Source organism: Scardinius erythrophthalmus (genome assembly GCF_964197995.2).
Source record: "Scardinius erythrophthalmus genome assembly, chromosome: 21".
Taxonomy (NCBI): Eukaryota; Metazoa; Chordata; class Actinopteri; order Cypriniformes; family Leuciscidae; genus Scardinius; species Scardinius erythrophthalmus.
The window spans coordinates 32,535,657-32,560,582 of record NC_138241.1 but is presented as its reverse complement, the minus strand read 5'-3'; the positions used below and the strand labels follow the sequence as shown (position 1 = coordinate 32,560,582).

The 24,926-nt window shown below is 37.9% G+C and overlaps 1 protein-coding gene across 6 annotated transcripts; it reads left to right on the top strand.

The window, feature by feature from the left end:
- On the top strand, positions 1-24,070 carry zfand3 (zinc finger, AN1-type domain 3). 6 transcript variants are annotated; one of them, XR_014029129.1, is made up of 9 exons: positions 90-237; positions 308-368; positions 470-665; positions 13,215-13,255; positions 13,343-13,522; positions 13,941-14,006; positions 16,888-17,055; positions 17,867-17,984; positions 22,608-24,070. XR_014029129.1 is itself a non-coding variant. In XM_081351898.1 (8 exons), exons 3-8 carry the CDS (start codon positions 595-597, stop codon positions 22,760-22,762), a joined length of 681 nt encoding a protein of 226 aa, XP_081208024.1. In that variant the 5' UTR covers positions 16-237; positions 308-368; positions 470-594; the 3' UTR covers positions 22,763-24,070. The 6 variants fall into 6 exon arrangements, 3 of the variants coding, with proteins under 3 accessions (XP_081208023.1, XP_081208024.1, XP_081208025.1); XM_081351898.1 differs by lacking the exon at positions 17,867-17,984 and having other exon boundaries at positions 16-237; XR_014029128.1 differs by having other exon boundaries at positions 88-368.
- Positions 24,071-24,926: the final 856 nt, after the last annotated feature.

Below are 24,926 nucleotides of genomic sequence, written 5' to 3'. Positions count from 1 at the left end.
GTAGTCAAGGCCATCATGTGCAGCTCATCTTATACAGGGGTCTACAGCAGGTCTTGTACTTAAACAGCTTTAAAGCTCAAATCCCCTTTACAAACAAGGAATACAGCTTGGACCGTTCCACATCCTTTTGGGGGAACGTTGTTTCGATGAAACGTTATTAACACGTGATATTAGTGATATACCGACAACCTTTAAACATCATATTATGTATTTCACTTTTTAACAACAATATTTTATGTAAGTTTGTGTACAACCGGAATCTGAGTGTTTAAATGTTTTTACTCATGATTAACAAAACCCTATATAGGAGTTGGTATCTTCCACTCGCCAGCTGATCGGCCTCGACTCCCGGTGCGGTCCGTCGGACTGTACGCGGCCGTTAATTTCTTGAATTTTGTCTTAATTACTTCGAATTTATAGTAGCGGCTGCTCGTGTCTGTATCTCTCAGTTCTTACGCTGCCTTTTCAGCTCGGGGATTTCGTTGTAAAGCGTTTTTGATCAAACGTCGAGCCGAGGAATTCCCGCACAAGCACTAGGCCGCCATTGGATCCCCGGTGTTTCCTGCAGAAACCTGCCGCCTTCACATCGCCGCCATGGGGGACACAGGAAGCGAGCGCAGCAAGCCGCCTAGTATTCCTCCCCGCTGCCCTTGTGGATTTTGGGGGTAAGATGATTCATTTTACACGTGAGTGTACCCGTGCGGCGAATTTGATGTGGATTAAGGCGATAAATGTGAATGAAATGTGGAGTGTTTGTTGTTCATTGTTGTAGGCCGATGGATGGGGGTGGGGAACAACCACTCCTGTTTTTCACATCTACAGCTGCTGTTTCTCCTCAAATACACGCATAAAACATACACTTCCATCAAACACGTTTTACATATAAACAGCAGGGCTAATCAAAAGCAGATTTGGGCGATCCAGTAGTTTTTTACGAGCCGTGTGAGCTGGACTGACAGATCACTTAGTCTATATCTGACTGTCCTCTATCACAATCAGTGGCTGTGTTTGAAAACCTTATCTGGACAACACATTTTGGCATTATAGATTGTGTAATGTTGCTGTTGTATTTAAAAACCTGGTGAACATTGACGTTCACGTAGAATTTTTGGGGCATCAAAGGGGGGCATCATTTTTTGTTCAATTTCAAAACGTAAATAGCCAGCATTATGATTACTAATTTGGCTGTATTCAGAACCTAGTGTGCTGCCTACCTAGAAAACAATTTGGCCATTATAAGTGGCATAATTTTGTGGACTGTATTTCAGAACATAGTAAGCAGCCTACCTAGATAGGTTTTTAGGGCACCACAGGGGACATTGTGTTTGTGCTGTATTTCAAAACATTGTGTGTTGGCTTTCCTAGACCAGGGGTTTGCAATCTTTTAGATGCTACGGCCCCTTAAATGTGATGGTCCCTTAAATGTGATGATCGTTGTGTGAGGGACTCCCATCCTAAAATTTAATAGGCAGCTCTATATTTCATGTAAAAGGTCCCAGTTTATACGGTGAAACTCACTAAAATAATACTGTACTGTTAGATGTAGTAATCCATTTTTGTATTTTAATCAATTTATTTATTTTAAACATTTAGTTAGATAGTCAGATCTTATTTTTATCGAAACCCCTGTCCTAGACAACATTTTTAACTTTTTTTTCCTTCTCAAAACCTAGTTTGTTTTGTAGATGCTGGCATTGTAGTTGCTTACAACAGATTTTTGAATCATTGGGGACATCATTTGTGTGCTGTAGGCCTATATCAAAACCTAGTGAGTCGCCTACCTAGACAGCTGGTTAAACATTTGGTACACACCTCTGATGTCTTGAAATTCTGTCTAGGTAGACACCTCCCTAGGTATTAAGACACAGCAAGTGTCTTCATATTGCTGAATCAAAGGATAATGATAGATAGACTTTTGCTTGGGTGACACATAAATCAGGGCTCTTCTTCAAGCATGTGTCAGGCTCACAGGTGCAGTCATTTGACACTCCATGTTGTCTGTTCTCCAAACAAAAGCACCAGATCTGGGCAAGACCAAGAGAGACCTCTTGATGGGATTTTTCAATGATCTTTTATTTGTTAGCCATTAAACAAACAAACAGGTTTTTAAAAAAATAAAATAAAGGTTGGAGAAATAGTTTGATAATAAGTAAAATGCTGATGATACACCAGTAATTACATGTTTCATGGCTCGTATACCAGTTGAATCAATCACATAGAGCCCCTCTCACATTACTCGTTGACTAAGCTGTTATAAAATAGACTCAATCTGGTGTTTTGTGTAAATTAGACTGTAAATCCAGGGCTTAATGCTAAGTGGTTTCAATTTGTACTTGCCTTGCCAAAGTTTTCACTGGCCCCACCCCCAAAAAGTGATAAATTAAAGTAGTTGTTATTTCCATATAACCCTTGTTTTGTAATAAAAAAATGTTATGACATCAAAATGTATAGCAGCAGGTAAATTAGGCTGCTGTTACTTTAAGATCTAATGCAATGATTCAATGTTCATGCATTTTCTTTCTCAACTGTTTACGTTCAGATATGACATTACCGAATGAGTGCACTCGCCAAGACTGGCATTTTGGCGTTTTTTTTGTGCGTGTTTTTGACCATTCAACTGTGGACAGCGTCCTAATACTTCATAATAAAGCCTGATTCTGGATAAATAAAGAATCATAATTTTATTTTTAAAATAGAGGCCAGTCAATTCAATCAATTTTCATACAAATTTGAATGAATGATTCAATGACTCAATTATAAAGACTTGACTTGTTTCATTACTGGATAAATGTGCATTTTTGAACAAATCTCTTGAATGAATGATTTTATGACAAATACATTTTTTATCAGTCAGTTATGTCGCCACCTACTGGTGTAAAGATGTAATTCATACAATCTTTATTTTAATTTTCAAAAGGTGATTTAATCGATTTTGATCACAGCTGTAGATATCGTTGTTTATCATCAAACTATGATATCCCAGTGCTTCTGAGATAATTTGAATTATTGTAATAGAAATAATGATACTGTGAGGTTGAGAAAAATGTTTGTGAAGCTGTTTCATATCTATTACAATGGCTCAACGTCTGCGACAGTGCATGTTCTGCTTTGCCAAAGGTTTAATAGACAGCCAAATCATTGTGTGGGTGTTTGCATCAGTAGGGCTGTCGTGATACCGCACTATTGACAAGCCATCCACGCCAACCTCAGTGTTCACTTTTTTTTTTTTTTTTTTTTTCACGAGGCTATGGCCTTCTTGTTTTACAATTGATCACTGTACATTGAATGTTAAATAAATTAATAATGAATACAAGAGTGTTACGGGTGTCATTTTCCTGCCAACTGTTTGTATCCGGTGTTTTATTGATTTTGAATAAGACTAAAACAATAGCATGTGCTCTCATCCCAAAACCTAATATAACGTCGCCAGTTTGGGAACATTGCGGTTTTCAACCGAATTAAAAGGATGAGCCAGCAAAATTAGATATGCTAAAATGCACAATTTGCGGCAAATGGTCCCAGTTACATGCGGCAATACATCGAATTTGAGGTCTCATCTCGCTAACTGTCATCCAGCCACAAGCATCAAGTCGCGGAGCAACCTCAGAAAGGACAGCTGAGCCCGGTACCAGCCGACAGTTAAGAGTAGCTGAAGCCTTTGCAAAATATGTCAAATACAGCCGTGAAATAACCGATAACAAGGTAAATGCCTTACAGACGCTGTTACGCAGTATCTCGTTGAGATGGTTCCATTCAACACGGTGGACAACCTGCATTCAAGACAATGCTTAAAGTTGACAAGCAGTACGAGTTGCCGGGCAAAACCTACTTTTCAGAGACTGCTGTGCCGAAAATGTACAACACAGTAAAAAAGCGAGCTTATGAATGTCTACTACTTCTCTGCCACAACTGATATGTGGTCAGGTGTCAATATGACTCCTTATGATTCTAACGGTTCATTATCTGAGCTTGGACTGGACTCTGAAATCACGTTGCCTCGAAACAGTGTTTATGAACCGGCTGCCTCATAAACACTTTAAGCAAAGGCCTGTTTTTTTAGATCCTAGATATAGGGGGATCATATCAATGACAAAGATACAAAATCCGGACTCATCAAACAGACTCTGGTAGTAGAGGACGAAGGGAGTGCTGCCAATATGTCAGTGGTTGGAGACGAAGGGCAAGCAAAGCAAAAAAAAAATAGAAAGTTGAAGAGCTGCTGAAATCACGGACAACATCCGCGTCAGCATCCATACCTAAGAGAACTCGAGCAGATAACAAGCTCACACTACCTACAGGAGGAGCCCATAGACTCCAACGCAAATCCACTGTCCTGGTGACGTGATAGAGCAAGTAGAGAATTGAGTTCTCTTTCACGTCTTCTGGCATTTGAATATTTAAATTGGCAAGGCTTAAAAACACGTGCAAATGATACACTTTTGTGACGATGAAGCACTGGCCCGATTGGGCAAGTGAGCGTTCCGTCAACTGTCCCGAGCTTCTTTTACGCTGGCTCCAGACGGTCGGGCGGTCTTTATTGTCGAGCCCTGTTCTGGAATGAAGAACTCATGTAATTTAAAGTCTGTGTGAGTGTACATAGGTGTGTGTTGTGGTGGATAAACGTGGTGAATAATCTAAAAATTGGTCTTTCCATCATCATCATAATCACTCTAGTCATTTTCTCCTCTCTGCTTTCAATGTGTCATATTTGTGCAGCTGAAAGACTCATAAATAGATTGTAGCCGTGGTTTATTTTGGACTCTTTATTCAAGTGGCACAGTTGCTGTCATTGAAAATCCACATTAGACATGAAACTGGGCATTAACAGAGCACGTCATATCTGGCCTTTATAAGGCAATAAACTTCATTCAAAAATGTCACAGACTCTTGAAGGCTGTACATCCCACAGCTTTAAGCCAAAGCCCAACTCTATTCTGATATTCTTGACTCTTTATTGTTGTATTGGTGAATAATAATAATAACTGACAATAAGTAAACTGAATTCTTGTGATTATTTAGTGTTAAACTGAAACTTTTTTTGTCTGACTCTGATTGTAGTTTGAATGGATTAATGTGGACCAAGTTATAGTTAAGGCCCGTTCACACCAAGCATGATAACGATAAAGATAACTATATATGCGTCCACACCAACGACCGATAACGGTCTTTTTATTCTAAGCATGCGTGCGCCCGGATGATCCAGATCCATTTTAAATGCGCGACACCTTTAAATTAGAAAGGATTCTGATTGGCTGTCAGTGTTTTATCGTTCGACAGCTGGAAAAAAATCGTTCTGAAAGTGATCCCAACGATATCGTTCCTCATATCTTTATCGTTATAGTTGTGGTGTGAACTCTGTTATTCTTTAATATGGAGAACGATTTTTAGAATTATATCTTTATTGTTATCTTTATAGTTATCGTCCTTGGTGTGAACGGGCCTTTACTGATGGCTTGTAATGTCACTATAGACAGTGGTCTCACATCATGATTGTTTTCCATCAAAATCTGAAATGAAGCATATGTTTGTTATACCTAGCATAAGTGGGGCTGCTCGATTATGATGTCAAAATCACGATTTGGTCAGTATTGAAATCACGATTATGTAACATGATTATTTCACATGACTTTGGGAACGTGTTGCATTAATTAAAAAGACACCTTTTTCAACAATTCTTAAAAATCGAAATTTTAACATTTATTGTACTTTTTGAACTATTAAAATAAATAATGGAGACAGCCACTACCATGTAACAAATCATGCATGTTCCTGCTCGTCGTCGGATTCCTTAAAGCCAAACTGTTCCCAGACAACGGAGTTGGTTTTGCCTTTTTTGCTCACCAAGCGCTGCTGTGGCTGCCCTCCTTCTGCCATCTTTGCTCGCGCTGAGTTTTTAAATTCTAGCGGATGATATGCACACAACTTGCTCCCTGACTGTATAGGCTGAGAGAGTTTATGGCTTCGGGAGGGGCGGATGTGTTCATGTCATTCAGAACACAAGACAAAATAAAGAGTTTTCTTGCAAAACAGAACATGGCAAAATATTCGTTTTTACTCAATTGTACTATTTTGGTGATTGTTGGGAGCTGAAATCGAAATTCAGTTAATTGCACGGTAGTTATTTTGATTGGGCAGAACATAAATCCTAGTAAACCGATACTTGAGGGAAAAGGTTTCGGCTAACCTGTTTCATGTGTAAAAGCAGTACCAAAACGTGAGTGGTTCTTCCCTCAACCTGCCTAACTGGTGTTGAATGACACAAGCAAACGCTGCTCTGTTTTGATAACCAGTCAAGACAAATTGTGCACACCTACATCTTCACTAACATGTCAAGATTAGACCAACGGCTAGGAAGTATCTGATGGAAAGTCATGTGAGTAAACTCGGCCTGTGTGTAGTGCAGTTGGTTGTCTGAAAATGTGGATAACTATTATACGGAGTACAAGCAAGGATAATAGTTCTGAAGTTATACAGGTGCAGCAGTTGCTAGTTCCATGTTGATTGGTAATGTTTTGTTTGTGATCTCAACTTCATCTTTTGCCTCAAGAAATTCTAGTATCATTAGTATCCTCTAGTAAATTCCAGTCTATCAACAAGATGTAATTTTATGTCATAGTGTTGTTATTTTTGCTGTAAATGCAATGAAAAAAATGTGTATATTGGATAACTAGGCCTATGTGTTAATGCCTATTTTTGGATAATCTGGTGAATTAAAACTTAATATCGCTTGATTTTTGATCTTTATGAATGCAAAGCAAAAGATCAGATTATTCACAATAAATAAGTGGTTTAAAAGATTGCTACTAGCTGGCACATTTCTACTGTTGCACATTATTAACCATCCTAATTGTATGATGTTTGCTCTGTTTCTAAAGACATTTCTCTGTTTGTGTAGATAGAGGGTGCTGCAGTTCAGAGGGGCTGAAGTGTGAAGGGCAGCTGTGGCATTTCATTTTTCATTCAATTTCCATACTTCCATCTGGCATCTTATATTTGAACACCTGTTAGCATGTCAGCCTTCTCGTTTTCAAGCATGCATTATCTTTTGGGTGCTGGTGCGGGTTGGGAATGAGTGTGGATAGTGAGATCATCTGTTGTGTTTGGATGCACCGTCCCCTGTGATTCCCACAGAAACTCTCATTATTGCCAATTAAAACCTTCACCATTTCAATGTTGCCTTTATTTCCTCTAAGGTCGGTGCAGTAATTTCAGACCATAGTGTAGGAAACCTTGAACCTGAATTAAACATCTTTTAAAACATGCAACATTCCTGTTGCCTGCCAATCCACTGTAGATGTTGACTTTACACACAGTGATTTATTTCTGTGTGTAGGGGTGGGAGATATTGACAAAAATGAATATCTCGATATTTTTTTCCAATAACTCGATATCGATATTCAGACGATATTTTTGCCATCCTTCAAAGAAATGTGTGCAAACTGGCAAAGAAGGTCCAATTGGTCTTTTGACTTGCTGCATTTTACCTATGTAGGCTATAAAAGAAACAATAAAGGAGCTAACTAAACAGAATCTGAGGAAGCCCCTATCTTTTTCCACTTACAAAAAAAAAAAAAAAAAACGGAACTAGGCACCTTTTGCAACAGTGATTATTAAATCAAACAACAATATTGTTGATGATAAATTCAAAGTAAAAAAATATATATTTTCAAAACGCTATAAATCCATCCATTTTTTCCCCAAAACGCTATAAATCCATATAAATCCAAGTCTTTTCTCTTTTATTTTTCGTGTTTGCATTTATGAGGAAAAAACAATATTAGGCTACGTGTCAGTTCTCCATTATGGACGCGAGTGCTCTGAAAGCGGCAAAAAGACTAAAGACTTTCAAACTTTCACCGAGACCTCAAAACAAAAAGCACAAAGCCTTTCTTTAAAACGAATTTCGTTTTGTATTAATTGTATCTTAATTTTTCATTAACCAATTTCCTGGATTTACATTAAAATACAAATATAGGCTAGCAATCACAACATAAGGCGCCGGTGCTTGAACTGGAGATTATATCATCATGAACCGAACCGTAGCCTACTCGCCTCACAGGCCTAAAAAATGTGAAATATATTTACAGAAATCTGGTTCTAAACAAAACCATCCAAAACAAAATAAAACTATGTAGCCTAATAAATGTGCATTTCTCCGTTGCGTTCACAGCCTACTGCGAAGATCGCGAGTCATTAAAGCCTATCGTCAACTTCATCTTTGCAGCCGACACAGAAATTAATAAACAATTTAAAATGTCTTATTGCATTATTTTACATATTCATAATCATTACTTTTGGTGGATCTTTGAGGCAGCTTTTTAGGTTTATGGCGTTTTGGAAAAGAGCTCTTCACGTAACGTTTCACCAAGGCACAGCGGCTCTTCTGCACATAAGAAAAAAAGAAGAGAAAAAGCACGGACTTACTAATTACGAAACTTTGATGTGGTTGAACAGGTGAAACAGTCACAAATTCCTCTGCAACTCAAACCTTCTCAGTAGGCTACGAGTTATGAAGGAAGAGAACAGCATTACAGTTTTCAGCGCGTCCTCCTCTGATTGCTGTGTTCTGACTGAAAAAGTGCGTGCAGGAGCACATGCGCAAATGGTTTGTAAAATGTCCTTTTGTAAAATGACATATGATAAAAATAATTCATATATCATTTTAAAAACGGTTTTGCGCATGTGCTTCTGCGCGCACTATTTCGAATTTACGTATGCGTTTTTGACGACGCGGGACCATGGGCTGGGCCACTCGGAGGGTGCTTCCGGGAATAGTACTGCTCTACAGTATTAAAAATCGCTACATATAATTGTTTAGAAGGTTATTGTGTGCGTTATTTGTTTTCTCTTTAAATTCTTTCAGCTCTTTTCATGTTTGGGGGGTCGGATTGTACAAATTATGAAATATTCGATATCCCAATTTTGCATATCGTCCAGACAACAATTTGGATATTATCGTCTAAACGATATATCGCCCACCTCTATCTGTGTGTGTTCAATTATTATTATTATTATTATAGGTAGGACTTCACATGTTGGTGATGAGCAGCTCTGTTTCTGACGTGTCCTGTTTGAGTGAAACAGAGCTTTTGCATAAATACAAATGGAATTGTTAGTCGGATAGATAAGAGACTCTCTTGATTTCATTTGGGGTTTTAAGTTTCTAACCCCAAATATGAGCAATCCAATTCATGCTTGCCCTTGAAACACTATTTGTTGAATGTGATGAGAAAAGACTAGGTATGATGAAATAGTACAAAGTCGAAAAAGCTAGTGATTTTAGTGAATCAGTCAAAATGACTCCAGAGTTTTTGGTTTGAATTGCTTTTGAAAGAAACTCAGTGTTTGCAGGAAATTACATAATCTTTTAAACATACACATTTGCTGCTTTTGAAACAGGTTTTATTTTAATTAAGTTAGGTTTAGTTATTGGCAGGTGGGTTCATTATGTAAGGAAGCGCTGCATCAATCACATCTACAAATTAGATTCAGTGTTATTGTGGTTATTAGGAAAATGGCTTGATTAATGGTGTGATGCGATTTGTGTTCCTCAGGTTGTTGAATGTGTCGTACACAGTGTCTGTACAGAAGGTGGGCTGAGGTGTGTGTGTGCTGGAGTCTTGATTGGGCTGTTGCCTCTTTTCATAAGCAGTAATTGCAGATGACATTTAACAGGAGATGTCAGATTAATCCAGAGAGAGGCCAGCTTGATTAGCTTGGAATCATGTGACCGAGGAAGACCATGCACACATACTCACACACACATAAACTCACTGTTGCATTCTCTGAATATATGTAAAAGTTTATCTGCTGCACAGTGAAATGCTGTATATTATGGAAGCTTGTTTCCGCCACTGAATAAAACATTTTAAAAGATAATTGCTTTTTATCTCACAATTGCGAGTTTACATTCATTACATTACATTCTGACTTTATTTCTCAGAATTGCAAGATATAAAGTCAGAATTGCGTGAAATAGTCAGAATTCTGACTTTTTTTCTTGCAATTGCGACTTTATATCACGCAATTCTGACTTTATATCTCAGAATTCTGACTTTATATCACGCAGTTCTGACTTTATAACACTTAATTGCGAGTTTATATCTCGCAATTCTGACATCTTTTCTCAAAAAAAGACGGACTTTTTTTTTTACCTTAGAATAGTTTATATCTCAATTGTGACTTTATAACACGCAATTGCGACTTTATATCATGCAATTCTGACTTTATATCTCCCAATTGAGTGATATAAAGTCAGAATTCTGAGATATAAAGTCAGAATTGCGTGATATAAAGTCGCAATTGCGAGAAAAAAAGTCAGAATTCTGACTTTATAACACGCAATTGCGACTTTATTTCACGCAATTCTGACTTTATATCTCGCAATTCTGAGAAATAAAGTCAGAATTGCGAGATGTAAACTCGCAATTGTGAGATAAAAAGTCGCAATTATATATATATATATATATATATATATAATATATATATATATATTTTTTTTTTTGTGGTGGTGGTGGAAACAAGCTTCCATAGTATATTTTTTTTTTCCAACTAGGGCTGCAACAAATGATTACTTTGATAATTGATTCATCTAATGATTATTAGAACGATTAATCGTAATAGTTGATTATTTTCCCAAATTAATCGGTAAGATTTGATCGATTATTCAGCTTTTTGTAAGTAGTTACAATATTGAGTTAAACCTTTTCTAACTAATAAATAAAACAAGGAAAAGCGCTTTTGAAAATGTCTTGTTAGTCAACTTTGAGCCTACTGAATAGACCAATCTCCTTGTCATCCTCAGAAGTCATCAATAGGCCTACTTTTACAATGACTAATACGTTTTTTATTAGAGCTGGGCATTGACATAAATGTCACGATTAGAATTATGCTCATAAGCTTGCTATTCGATCCCGATATAGATTCAGTTCGATTCATTATCGATTAATTTGGATATTGATCAGGTTGAGTACTTGTGGGAGTACTTGTTTCTCAGGGAAAAAAATTCTCAACTATTAAACTCAACAGGGACTTCAGTCAGCTGGTACATTACTATAATATTAAAGGTTAAAATAAAACAACTGATTTGTATATTTGTTCTTAGCGGAATAGATCTGCTATTCTGCAGCTACTGTAATACTAACTGTTTGGAATTTTTATCATGGTTTATCAGTCTGGTAACCGTTTCATCCCTCGTGCTGCACTAGACGATTCTTTTCCACCAGTGTGATCCATTCAGGCCGATTTGCGGATCAATTATAATAGGCAGGCACTATGGCATTGATCAGCCTATCGTGCCCAGGAGGCACTGTGTCCTGTGGATCAACAGGTTTAACTGTTTCAGCTTAACTCAGTGACAACCGTCATACGTTATTCAGTCAGCACTGTCAGTAACACCTTTCCGACCTTTTTATTGCTCATGTACAAGCAGCTACCCCACCGGGGTGTTCATGCGGTGATGTGCTCTTCTACACTCAAATGTGCTCATCTTCTTAATATGCATTATTCCTACCCACAATGCCCTGCTCTCTCTGCATGCTTCCTTCCGCCTCCTTGATTGGCTGCTGATTATGATTGCGCTTGATTGTACCGAAGAAGGTCTGTTGATGTTGTTTTCATTGCTAACCTCTGTCATCCTGAGAGGGAGTTTCGAGTCGCACGCAGGGAGTGCAATGGATGTTTGTTGTGTTTGTGTAAGTAAAGTGTTTATGTCACCGCCCTCAGCCTGCAGGTAAAGAGCATTGAGGAACTCTCCACTGAAGAGGTGTCTGAGGTTATGTCCACACTAGTGCGTTTTCGTCCATACTGGCGTGTCCACTGCTTATTAGAAAAGATCTCTGTCCACACTACACAACTGAAAACACATCACATGACCATTCATGCACACTGGGCATGGGCATACAAGTGTAAACAGTTGCCATTTGCTCTAATAATAGCTTGCGTCTTGCGCGTGTAGGAAGCTGCAGTATTATAAAATACTTTTTTTTTGTTATTTTCAGTGAGTCAAATTAACTGGTTCACAAAGTCTCAGTGATTCATTTGCGAATATTTCTGAATTAAATTTTGGTGACGCAGGAAATGCATTGAATAAAAGTGTGGTAACCTTTTTAATAGGGCTGACTTCTAATAGTCGAGGATTCGACGATTCGATTCGGAGAGGTCTGATTCGACTATGAACCTCATAGTCGAATACATGGGCGTCAGTTTGGTTTGAGATGTGCTGGGGACAGAGACGCATTCGCATTTTCAGAAGGGCTGGGTACCATTTTTATTATATTTTTTTCGCTTTCGCGCAGGTCATGTTTTGAAAGACGATGTCCTGTAGCTTACTAATGTAAATAAATAAAAATGTATTCAAAAACCTGCTTCACGTTTTCAGCAGGGCTGTGGAGCGGCTGTGAGTTGACTCCACACGGTTCTCATGTGCGTTAAAAAGCTTTACGTGGTTTAATGTACCTAAACAATGATTACCAAATTCCCCTCTCATGTTGCTCCTCATAACCACTTAAAATGGTAAAAAAAATCTAACCCAGAGTCCAATTATTATGGACGTTATCTGATATTAAGCGTTTCTGCTTCACATTTTCAGCAGGGCAGCGGAGCGGCTGTGAGTTGACTCCACGCGGTTCTCATGGGTGTGAAAAAGCTTTACGTGCTTTAATGTACCTAAACAACCATCACCAAATTTCTCTCTCATATTGCTCCTCATGTTTATGAAATGTTATGATATATGTGTGATATATATGTGTTTTTTAACTCTTTTGTTTGAAATGGAAAAAATCTAGCTGCTATCTTAAAAAAAAAAAAAAAAAAAAAGGTTCGACTATCAGTCGACTACGGCAAAATCTAACAAATCAGATTCGACTATGAAAATCCTTAGTCGAAAACAGCCCTACTTTTTAATTTATATTTGTTTATTAATTATTTACTTGAATAATTTAGCAAAAAAACTATTTAGGAATTTTAATAAAAAAAAATCAATATTTTGAAAATAGGTTTACATGTAATTTCATTAATTTATTAATGGACATTTTTAGGTTTTCAATAATGTTTGATTTTGCTGTGGTATTGAAATCAAGAACCGTGAAATTTCGCTAGTGTTGGTTTCAACTACTTATATTTTGGTGTTGTGATGGTCGTTTCACAATAGATATGTGCTCTCCCTCTATACAGATATTTAAGAGAATATCTCCTTTGTCCTTTTCTCTCTCCAGGTCCAGCAAAACCATGAACCTTTGCTCCAAATGTTTTGCTGGTAAGTTACTTATAGTACGTGGTCTATATAATCATTATGCCTAATCTGTGTTTGAGAGACTCACATTCTCTCTGTTCTCTCCATCAGACATACAGAAGAAACAGCCAGACGAGGACTGCACTCCAGAGCCCGCCTCCAGCTCCAGCAATAGCCAATCAGCAGTCTTCTGCAATGAGACGAGCAGCAGCAGTAGCCAAACCCTGTCCTCCAAGCCAGCCAGCTCCGAGGAGCCCTCGACAGAAGCCACGCCTCTTCCTGCACAGGACGGTGAGGACACACTAATGTTTTCTGTCTTACCTGTAATAACTTAGATGATATTTCATTGCATCTAGTCTCAGATGGGCCTTAATCATTTTAATATTCCACAGTAGTCATGGAGAATGATAGACAGCTGAATATTGTGGATGAAAAAGATTAACGGAGACATTTATAATGTTTGTTTTGGGAATGTGAAATCTGAGTTGAAGTCAACCAGAAAGTCTGAATCCTTAGAGATCTATACTAGTGGTTCTCAAATGGTGGGTTTGCAGCGAAGAACACTCCTAAATAGCAACGCCAAGGTCATGTGTTTGATCCCCAGGGAATGCATGAACCGATAAATGCAATGCAAGTCACTTCGGATAAATGTATCTGCCAAATGCATAAATCAAAATCTTATATCATTCTCTCTCTCTCTGTCTCCCAGAAGTCTCCAGTACAGACACAGCTCGCGGCACGCTATCCACTCCTACAAAACGACCCTGCGACTCAGGTACATCTCACCACAGCTCTTGTGCTTGTGTGTGTCTGGCAGCTTTTAATAGTCGCACATCACACCATTTTGAAACTGAGCTGTAAATGTACAGCAGCGTACAAAAGTGGTTTGAAAGTCTCAAAGCAGATGCTTGAAGGTAATCAGGTGTTACATATTCCACAAAACGTGTCTTTATCTCTAATGTTTTGTTGCAACATCTTTTTAGGAAGCTTAATTTAAATATCCAATTATTATTTTTTGTGAATCGATGCAGAAATGTGGTGCATTAATGTATTTTTTTTCTCCCACCCGTTACCTACCGTACACATTTATTTCCACCTCTCTATCCACAATAAAGAATAGTTTCAAAGCTCTGAAAGCACAGGAAGCTTTGGTTTAGACTGACTAACCAAGGTCAGAGAGAGCTAAAATCAATGGAGTTCAAGCATTGGTCAAGCCATACTTCTGTCTAGAGTACTTGAAAACTTTCGGCCGACTCTGAAGTCCCTCCTTAGGGGCTTCATGATATAACTGCTTCTTGGTATGGATAGTGAAATTGTAGTGACAATATAAAGTGCCAGTGGATAGAGATTTTGGTATATAGTTTATATTGCAGTATGTAAATGTATGCGAACTGCCTAAAGTTATTGATGCGTTAGAGCAATAAAGAAACATGCATGAATGAGAAAATAAAGTGTGGGAAGTGTATAATATAAAAAATATTTATTAAGTGCAATAAGCCTTAAAGAACTCTGTACTCACGCAGACTAACACATAGAAATCTGCCTTTTTAAACAGCATGCGATCACAAAACAAAATTGTCAAAATGCCTGCCTTCTCATAAACAAAGTTGGTTATGTCTTAAGTGAATGTAAACAGTTGGAAATCAGATGTGTCAGTATATTAGATCCACGAATTAGTTCTTAAAGTGACAGCAGCCTAATAAACCTGCTCCTCTGTCGTTAATGCTAATCAAACAACAAAAGTAAAAGAGAAAACAGGTGCTCACTGCTCCTGCTCTTGACTGAATAGCTTTGACTCTTAGTCAAATGAGTATATATTAAATTCATACAATGAAGACTGCAGTTTTGTTTTATTGTATCTAATTATTCAATATCTGTATTTTTTTTTACTTGAATCCTACTATTAAATAGATTCTGTACCTCAAAAACGGTTTAATAATGCACTGTTTTTCATTTGTATCGTACTGTATGTATATATTTCTTAAATGTGTCCTGTTGTTTCTTATATTTTAATTCTAATTATGAAGAATAAACTATACATGTACCTATGTAACTATATGTTTTTGTGAAATATGATGACTTTAAATTACTTGTGAAATACAGGTTCTCATAGGTCACTGTGTGGCAACACCTGTCTAGCATTCAGAGTACCATAGTAACAACCTAGCAAGGCCTACATTCCTTAAACCTCAAATCTTTCTTCTGACTGCCCAAATATTCAAATTACATGCACACTGAATGTAGTTTAATATTTGGGCAGTTTAAAGTAGGGCTGGTCCGAAAACCATTTTTTGAGCTTCGAAGCTTCGGTAGTACTGAACATCGAATATTCGAAGCTTCAGAGAGAGGGGGCTGAACATATTCTTCTCTCTAATAAAGGCAGTATTCTCTATGTGTCTGTCTGTCCGTTTGCATTTTGATTTATTTTGAGAACCGTTCATCCAATTGACTTCACAAGGGAGTGCATTGTCGCATTTGGTGCAATATACTGTAGATAGACACGCGACACGTTCAGAATTAATAAACTACAGAACAACGCGAGAGGGAAGCGGCGCACCTCACTCGGGCAGGGCTTATATGCTCCGAGAACGGACACTGCACTAGTGATATAAAACACATCTTCCCCATGAACAACACAAAGTAAATACACTCGCACGTAACACACACACACACACACACACAGGTCTGTTAACTTAAGTAATACTTTTAATAAGGTAGTCTAATATTTTTCTGACTAACAAATTACTGACACAGTAAAAGGTAAATTTAAATAAAGAAAAACGAAATTTAAATAAAGAAAAACGAAATTTAAAAAAAGAAAAAACTAAATTTAAATAAAGAAAAACAAAGTTTAAATAAAGAAAAAAACTAAATTGAATTAAAGAAAAACTAAATTAAGTTAAATTAAAAACTAGATTAATTTAGATTGATAATAACAGGTAAAAAGCTTAATACATTTTGTTTCTATTGTCACAGTTTCCACAATGTCAAAGCAACGCAGCTTAACCCAAAATACAAGCTCAGGCATGCACTTCTGTCCACACACACTCCGCTGTTCTGCGCTCTAGCCAGAGAATACTCCCGTTGCAGGAACACTTTAGTAGGCCAAGAAGCAGCAAATATATTTATTAAGTATAACGAGGTTGGGTTCCTTCAACTGTCCATCCTATTAAAAATGGCTAGGCTATATAAAATAATTCTAAAAAAGAGTATTGTATTTCGTCAGATTTTATAGTGCTGAACATATTCAAGCGCGAATGAGAACCGTTTCGAGGGGGATGCCAGGTGTGCAAAACAACAACAAAAAATATTCGATTGTCAAATTTTCAAATCGAATACCAACCCACCGAACGAATATTGGGGTCCAGCCCTAGTTTAAAGAGAGATTTGAGGTTTAAAGGATGTCGCCCTTGCTAGGTTGTTACTATGGTGTTCTGAATGGTTTAACCTTCAATCCATCATAAACCATGCCAACTACCTCCCCCCCCCCCCCCCCCCCCCGTTTAATAATGAGATGCATGGTAAGTCGAACACTTACTTCCCAACTGAAGCTCTTTGTGCTCTCCAGTGTGTTATATAGTGCAGTTCAACTCGCACCAGGTAGTTCTGCAGTAGTGATGCAGTTGCAGTTTAAAAGTTCTTGTTTGTGTGTTCAGCCTCAGGTTCAGAGAGCGAGTCGTCCCCGGAGAAGCGTGTTCGTGTGGGAGAGGCCTCATGTTCTGAAGATTCTCCACGAGTTCCCAAGCAGAAGAACCGTCGGCGGTGCCATCGCTGCCAAACCAAACTGGAGCTCGTACAACAGGAGCTGGGGTCCTGTCGCTGTGGTTAGTATGGCCGCCGTATCATCTGCGAGGCGATGTGACAAAACTATAACGCTTCATGACTCGCATGCGTCAAGTCTCGACAGCTTTGTTGATGATATCGAAAGTTTTCTAGTTTTGTCACATCACGTCACTTGTTCTGACGGCGTATATGATGGGTTTTCCAATTCTGTGTGAGCCTGTTCATTCCTCACCTGACTGTTTGCAATTTCAGCGAGAACTTTTAGATCCCTACAGAACTAAAGTATATTTAACCCCCCTCGGTCATTTAAATTTCAGATGCTAACTGTAGGTAAGGAAATAAAGTGAGCGTTTAAACATAATTGCGCAGCTAACATCAGTCCTCCTGGCTGTGCTAGTTATTTTTTTGTCTTGTTTTGTTAAACTGAAGGTGGTATTGTAAGTCATCAGTCTAATGACAATTCCCACTGCTCTGCTAATACACTTATGGATCTGACTGTTCCCGTGACAGCTCGCATCTGAGTCATTATCCTGCCAGGATAATGTTTGTCTCAGGCAGGACTCCTGCAGTTGAAAAACTATGCTGCATTTTCTTCCTAGGGTTAGGAAACCTGCTTGGATGCTTTTTAAAATGTACAGTAACGTAAAAGCGAGTAATCCCAGTCGTTTTAAGTGTTTAAGTCCTGTGTTCGATTCAGACTGATTTGCTAATCTACTCGAATGATTCATTAAAATGAAGCGCTTCATTTTGAGCGAATCTTTCGTGAATCGGGCAGCACATTATGCTGTGGGTTTATGGTTGCATGCAGTCAGTGAGAACAACCCTGTTTTTCTTTTTCGTCAAACAATTCAGAAGCTGACAACTCATCTAGAATATATATTCAGCGGCGTCGCCCCTGAATAGCGCTACATGATGCACTGGTGTGTGTAGTGCCGTGCAGCTCTTCTGTGGCTGTCGTAATTGAAACATTGTAAGCTTTTAATCATCTCTGACTCATTAAAAACACCATGTGTATTAATGAATATATTAAACTCCTTAACGAGACTCTCTTCTTAATGAGGCTCTGAAGATGGAATGGATCCTCTGTGTGCAGAGCTGGTTTTTATTTACTTGGAAATGATCTCAGATCACACTCTCTTAGAAGTCAAACTACGTTTGGTCTATGCATAGTTAGTGGTGTTTGCTAGTGTAGATATCGTTCAGCTTGGTCTTATCGATTTAATGGATTTGAACTCTGCATGTGTGCTACGGTCATGAATGATAACTCAAATTATGCGGCAGAGCACCTTAGCAAACACACAGCAACACCTTAAGTATTAAAGGGTTAGTTCACCCAAAAATGAAAATGATGTCATTAATGACTCACCCTCATGTCGTTCCAAGCCCGTAAGACCTCCGTTCATCTTCGGAACACAGTTTAAGATATTTTAGATTTAGTCCGAGAGCTTTCTGTTCCTCCATTGAAAGTCAATGGACGGCATACTGTTCACGTCCAAAAAGGCAATACAGACATCATCAAAGTAGTCCATGTGACATCAGTGGCTCGATCTTAAGTTTATCAATGGACTTTCAATGGAGGAACAGAAAGCTCTCGGACTAAATTTAAAATATCTTAAACTGTGTTCCGAAGATGAACAAAGGTCTTACGGGCTTGGAACGACATGAGGGTGAGTCATTAATGACATCATTTTCATTTTTGGGTGAACTAACCCTTTAAGTCAGGGCTATTCAATTAGTTTCATTCGAGGGCCGCATTATCAAATCGAAAAGTTGAGGTGGGCCGGTGGGTTGGTTTGGGGGTTTATCTTATTTATTGAAACATAACAGTTTCAATAAATAAGCTAAAGTAACCCTAAAGAAGTGTGGTATTTACTTGGAAATGTGGTACCCAACAGTATGCAAATATATAAAACCATAATAAATAAATAACTTGATAATTTACAGCTGTGTACAACTATTTTCCTTTATTTATACAAACTTATAGCTGTTGGTGAGAAATAATAATTATTTTATTTATAATTGTTATGCTTAAATGAAAATATTCTGACAGTGAGACTTGTTAACCACAGGCTCCCACTGTATAAAAAATGCCTAAACACAAGTTAAAAACTATACGCACCTTTACAAAGAAACTGACATAATTTCATAACAAGCATTAAATATATATTCCTCTACCCACCTAATAAATCTAATGCAATATAAATCACTATATTTACTATTATACTATATAATATTATAGTATATATTTACTATATTTATTTATTACTACATAGTATTCAATATAAATATTGCACATTTCTGCCCAACCATGGTAAATTACTACAGTAAATGTTTGTAAGGGTGATTAGGGGATTTTAAAGTCTTTTAATTTCGTTCATGCCACAATGTTTCTCCTGCTTTCCTCATCAGTCTTGTTGGGAATGTTGAGGCTGTTTCATCCGATTTAATACTAGTTAAATCATCGAGTGATTTGTGGTTTGTAACAGAAAGGTTTCTGTCGAACTGAAACGCTTCCACTGGTTGTCGCAACGCTGTTTAATATTAGTGTGTCCGGGACCGGGAGTAAACGCAACTCCGCACTGGGCCGTGTTTAAACAACTAGTGAAACAACTGAAAACATCGCTATTTATTGTTACTGTACTGAACGAGAAACCGCTTCAGATGATTCAGTGACGGGGCAGTCCGAATGAATCCGAATAGTTTTAGACCGTTATGCAAGCGCGTTTAGAAAGAATCGAACTAAAAGGATGATTCATTCACGAATGATTGGTAGCCTATCGCTGGTTCAGTCGACATAAATTCGGGACACATATAATAACTGCGGAAATATTCACACGTAAAACGTTTCTCAGGTCAATCGGAGCGAAAAGAGGAGGAGGGAGGTTGGTGCCGTCGGGCCGCATGGAGATGATTGGCGGGCCGCCAATTGAATAGCCCTACTTTAAGTATTTTATTTTACCTTATTGTTTTGCACGATTAATTTTAGATTTCATATTATTATTATTATTATTATTATTAAAATTATTAATATAATATGTATTATTTTATATGATTATACATTTTTTATTGTGTTATTTTATCTGATTTAACTACTAAGTCATTTCACTCGGCGGCCATGTTTGAAACTCCTCTTGGGCAGCTTCAGTATTTCAGTCATGCAAGTACAGCTCCTTTCTCTTTGAATGGGGAAACATCAAATTCTCCAAAGCTGTTCACCAAGCTTACGATTAAATTTCATATTTTAAAATGAAATCTGACAACAACTATCTCAAAAATGTTGTTTTTAAATGCTCAAATCATGATATTAAACTGCATTTTTCAGGCTGGACCAGCCAATGCACATGTGCAGTCGTGAAATGTGCATCTCAGAACACTAACTGCAGTGACGCATTGACTTTACCAATCGACGATTGGCTCTTTTATTCAGAAGGCGGGACGTATTCTGCCATATTGCACGTTGCACTTTCTCCCATTCTTAGTAATATGAGTGCACTGTCTTTCTATATTTGAAGTCTTTGGCTAAGCTGCAAGCAAATATGAATGCACCCCATTTGTTATGCCCCCAAAAAAACGAATTAAAAGCTGAAATACAATTTTTACCTCAGCATTATGCCGATGAATTTTGCACAAGCAAGCACTACTAAAATCTGGTTACTTGCTTTGAAATGATCCAATATCACAATTTCACGCTCCCTAGGAAGTCAGTCTACGATTGTCTTGTTTATAAAGAAGTGGTGTTTTGTAGCGTAGTTATTTCTCAGTTTGGTGTTTGGCATTTTAACTTTGCACATTTGTGCTATAATCAAACGATACTTCATTTTGTGCTAGATAACACTCTAGTAACCACATGGTACTAGGGGTGGAACGGTAAATGTATTCGTATTGAACCGAAACGAAGCGATCGAAAAGTCGCAAAGTGTTTACTTATATTTGTGTGTGTGTGTGAGGCGCGGGCACGATCGAACAGTGGAAACATAAAAACATACTCCGTCATTTTGTTTATACAGGACATCATTTAAACTGCAAAGTGTTTAAGTTAATGTTAATTAAAATTTTAAGGAAAACAAATATATTAATCTGAAATGTAGCAAATTAATTTTAAATTCATTCAGGAACAATTACCAAACATATCTCAAGGTCTTTTTTTATATAAAACTATTGTCACTGCACTGCAAATAAACTGGTTCTATGCCTTTACTTTATTAATAAAACTTATTTAAAAAATACAAGGCTTAAGTAATTTATTTTCCTTTGGTGGAACAGCCTGAGACATGCACAACCCCTCTGCATTTTTGTTTTGCTTTTCCCTCCATTGTACCGAACTCGTACCGAACCGTGATGTCTGAACCGAGGTATGAACCGTGACTTCTGTGTACCGTTCCACCCCTACATGGTACACACACATTTTTTTATTTTCTTTTGTTTTATTATACTTTTTCTTTTTATTGATTTTATTATTTGTTTGTTTGCACTATTAAATATTTTTTTTTTAAATTTGTTTCATATTATTTAGCTTTTAACACAGCTTTAGCTGCAAACAAATCTGAATGCACAACTTATATCAATAAACCAGATTGAAACTGCAATTTAATTTGGAGAGAAATTGTAAAAAACAATCCCATAAAATTGCATTGAAGAAGCTTTAGGATAGGCTAAGTGGACACTGCAGAAAACATTGCTCTCTTTCTTATCCCAATCTGCATCCTCCTTATTGCCTGCGCACAAATTATGTCTTCCGTGCCACATCCCCTTATAAAAGAACACTTAAATGTTGACTTCAGTAACCCCTGTGTTTACTTCCGTATGACAGTGTGCTGCGCTCCGTCTTTTTATCGTTCTTTTGCACATACGGTCAGTTCAGGCCTGCTACCAGTTCATAATCAGATCTAATATTGGCCACATTTAACATCATGTGAACAGCCTAAAAAAGAAATCAGTTCTGAGCAATAAATCTGAATTGAGCGTGAACTTTGGCTTAATTTTATTATTATTTGACTTTATTTTTTATTTGTTTGTTTGCACTATTTATTCAAATTTTTATTATTTTATTTCATATGATTTACCTTTTAGCACAGCTGAGCTTCAATCAAATCTAAAGCACAATTTTTGTCATGCCAATTAAACAGTAAATTGAAAACTCCAACAACAAAAATAGTCCCATAGGACTATTACCTGCATTGAAGGACAGACCAGCAATATCAAGCTTTATGATCTCGTAGAGACTTCTTTTTTATTCTTTTTTTTTTTTTTTTTTACTTGTTCTAGTTAGTAACAACCCCCAGCGACACTCCTCATGCCAGTGATGTATTGCATGGGCAAGCACCACTAAAATCTTTTACTTAGAAATGATCTGAGATCAATATAATCTCTCTGGCATTCATGTTAAAAAGCAGAAACTTCAGCAGGCTAACAGTGACGTAAATAGTGACTTTTTAGAGTAATTTGTGATGTGTGTGGCAAGATGTACTCAAGCATGCTGTTAAAATCCATCAAATTAGTGTTACTTGCGGTTAAACGCTTTTTAAAACCAACCTTGAGCAGGTTATACAACACTTCCATCTCATTGTGAGCTCTCTCTCTCTCTCGTTCTCAGGTTATGTGTTCTGCATGTTGCACCGGTTGCCGGAGCAACACGACTGTATGTTTGACCATCTGGGCCGCGGCCGAGAGGAAGCTGTGCTGAAGATGGTTAAACTGGACCGCAAGGTGGGCCGAACCTGCCAGCGCATCGGAGAGGAGTGCTCTTGAACGCACACACTCGCACACACGCACGCACCCACACACACACACACACACACACACACACATGCGCATCCACCGATCACTCACCTGTTAGTGGCATCTTTTTTCCTCCAACACATCTCAGAGGACCCCTCACCCCTGCTTGACCTCTGACCTCTGACCCCTCAGTAGCCTTGTGCTCATCACACACAGGCGACCCGCACAGCCTTAACGTTCTGTTTTCAGTCCCCTTCCACACCCAGTGCATATGCAGGTCAGTAGGTCAGACCAATTTGGGCTCCCAAGCGGCCTGTACTTTGGAGAACTGCTCTTGTCTCAGAGGCTGCGATCGACTCCAGGGGAAACGCATCGATCGATCGAGACCTCTGGGAACTTCTTCTCCATCACACGGACAGACGCTGACCGAGGGAACGGGGGGTGACCTGGATCACACGAGTCACTCCGTCCCGGAAAATAAGCCCGGCTCTGCCGCGACTCGAGTTGATTCTCTCTGCCGATCCGCGTCAGAGCCGTGCCTGTTCTACTCGCGTACACTCACACTCACATATGCACTTACACCGTTCGTTGCAATCAAAACGGTACCCTCCGGTTTGGGTTCAGTTGGGAAAGAGCCGCCCACAGCTCATCTGAGAACTGTAGTTCGTTCAGGTCTGAATAAACACACTCTGTAACCTCGTACAACTCCCATCAGCCCTTGCATCATACACTCTGCCTCTTTAAAAGCAGCTGAAGATCTCGGTGGCTTTTTCTTTTCTTTTTTTCTTTTTTTTTTGCCCTTGTTTCTCGCTTTCTCTCTCTTTCCTCCATCATTCTCACTAGTTTCCTGTTGTTTCTCCTGCCTGCTCATGCTAACCTTTCTTTCTGTATTCTCTTGATTCTTTCTCTCTCTTTTGCTTTCTTTCCTTCCCTCCCATACATGGCATTATGGAGGGATGTGTTCAACTCTGGTGGGAACGAGAAAGGCGGAGTCTCAATTTACCGGCGCTTTTGTTCTATTTGAATTTTTTTTTTTATTATTATTACTTTGACTGGTTTTCTGTTGATGTCGACATGGACAACTGAAGATAAGAGATGAATATTGTGTATCTTAAGAAAAATCCTTATTTAACCTCCTTTGTGTTTCTGGTTAACTCTCACTCTAAGCATAGAGCTGCATTACTTTGCCCTTTTTAGGTTAACATTTAAAAAAAAAAAGCATACAAAAAGCGAAGATATGGATAAGATAAAATTCTGTAGCCTTTCTTTTGTTTTCTTGTTTTCCTTTTTTTTCCTTTCCTCTTTTGCTGAAAAAGAATAAAACTGGATTAGAGGATGTGTGGCATGCTTTTCTTTTTTTGCTATATCAAGAGTGATTTTCATTTAAATACAGAGTTTGTGCAAAAACACGTTGACTTAAATAGCAGAACAGTGAAATATACAAAGAACAATTCATAAATATAGTAATAAACTACCATTCAAAAGTTTGGGATCAATAAGATTTGTATGATTTTATAAAGATTGTGTTATTCTCATCAAGTTTGCATTTGTTACAGTAAAAACGGTAATATTGTGAAATATTATTCGTTTAAAATAACCGTTTTCTATAAAATGTAATTTATTCCTTTGATCAAACTGAATTTTCAGCATCAAGTGTCACATGATTCTTCAGAAATCATTCTAATATGCTGATTTGCTGCATTTCTCATCAATGTTGAAAACAGTAGTGCTGCTTCATATTTTAGTGGTAACATTGTACATTTTGTTACTGTCACTTTTGAGCAATCTAATGTGTATTAATATCTTTAAGATCTTATACTGACCCCACACTTTTGAACATGGCCACTGGGCAAACCAACTTCCTTCAATAAAGATGTTAGCCATATTAAATAAGTTAAGTTGTATGTGTGCAGTACTGAAGACATGTGCATGTGCAAGCGATACTAAAACATGAAATAACAGAGTTTGGTCATGCGGGTCCAGAGAGTAAACAGAGCTTAAATTGGAACAAAGCCGACATTGATTCTCATATTTTTAATGTGGTTAAAAAGAAAAATTGTCAACCAGCATAAGCCGAATGTGAATTCCTTAGACAAATAGGTTAGCTGTAAAAGCTGGAAGCACAGCCACAGGGCCGACAGAAATTAGCAGGCTAGAGGAATGGCTTCATGAATTCCCCTGGATGGAATGAACA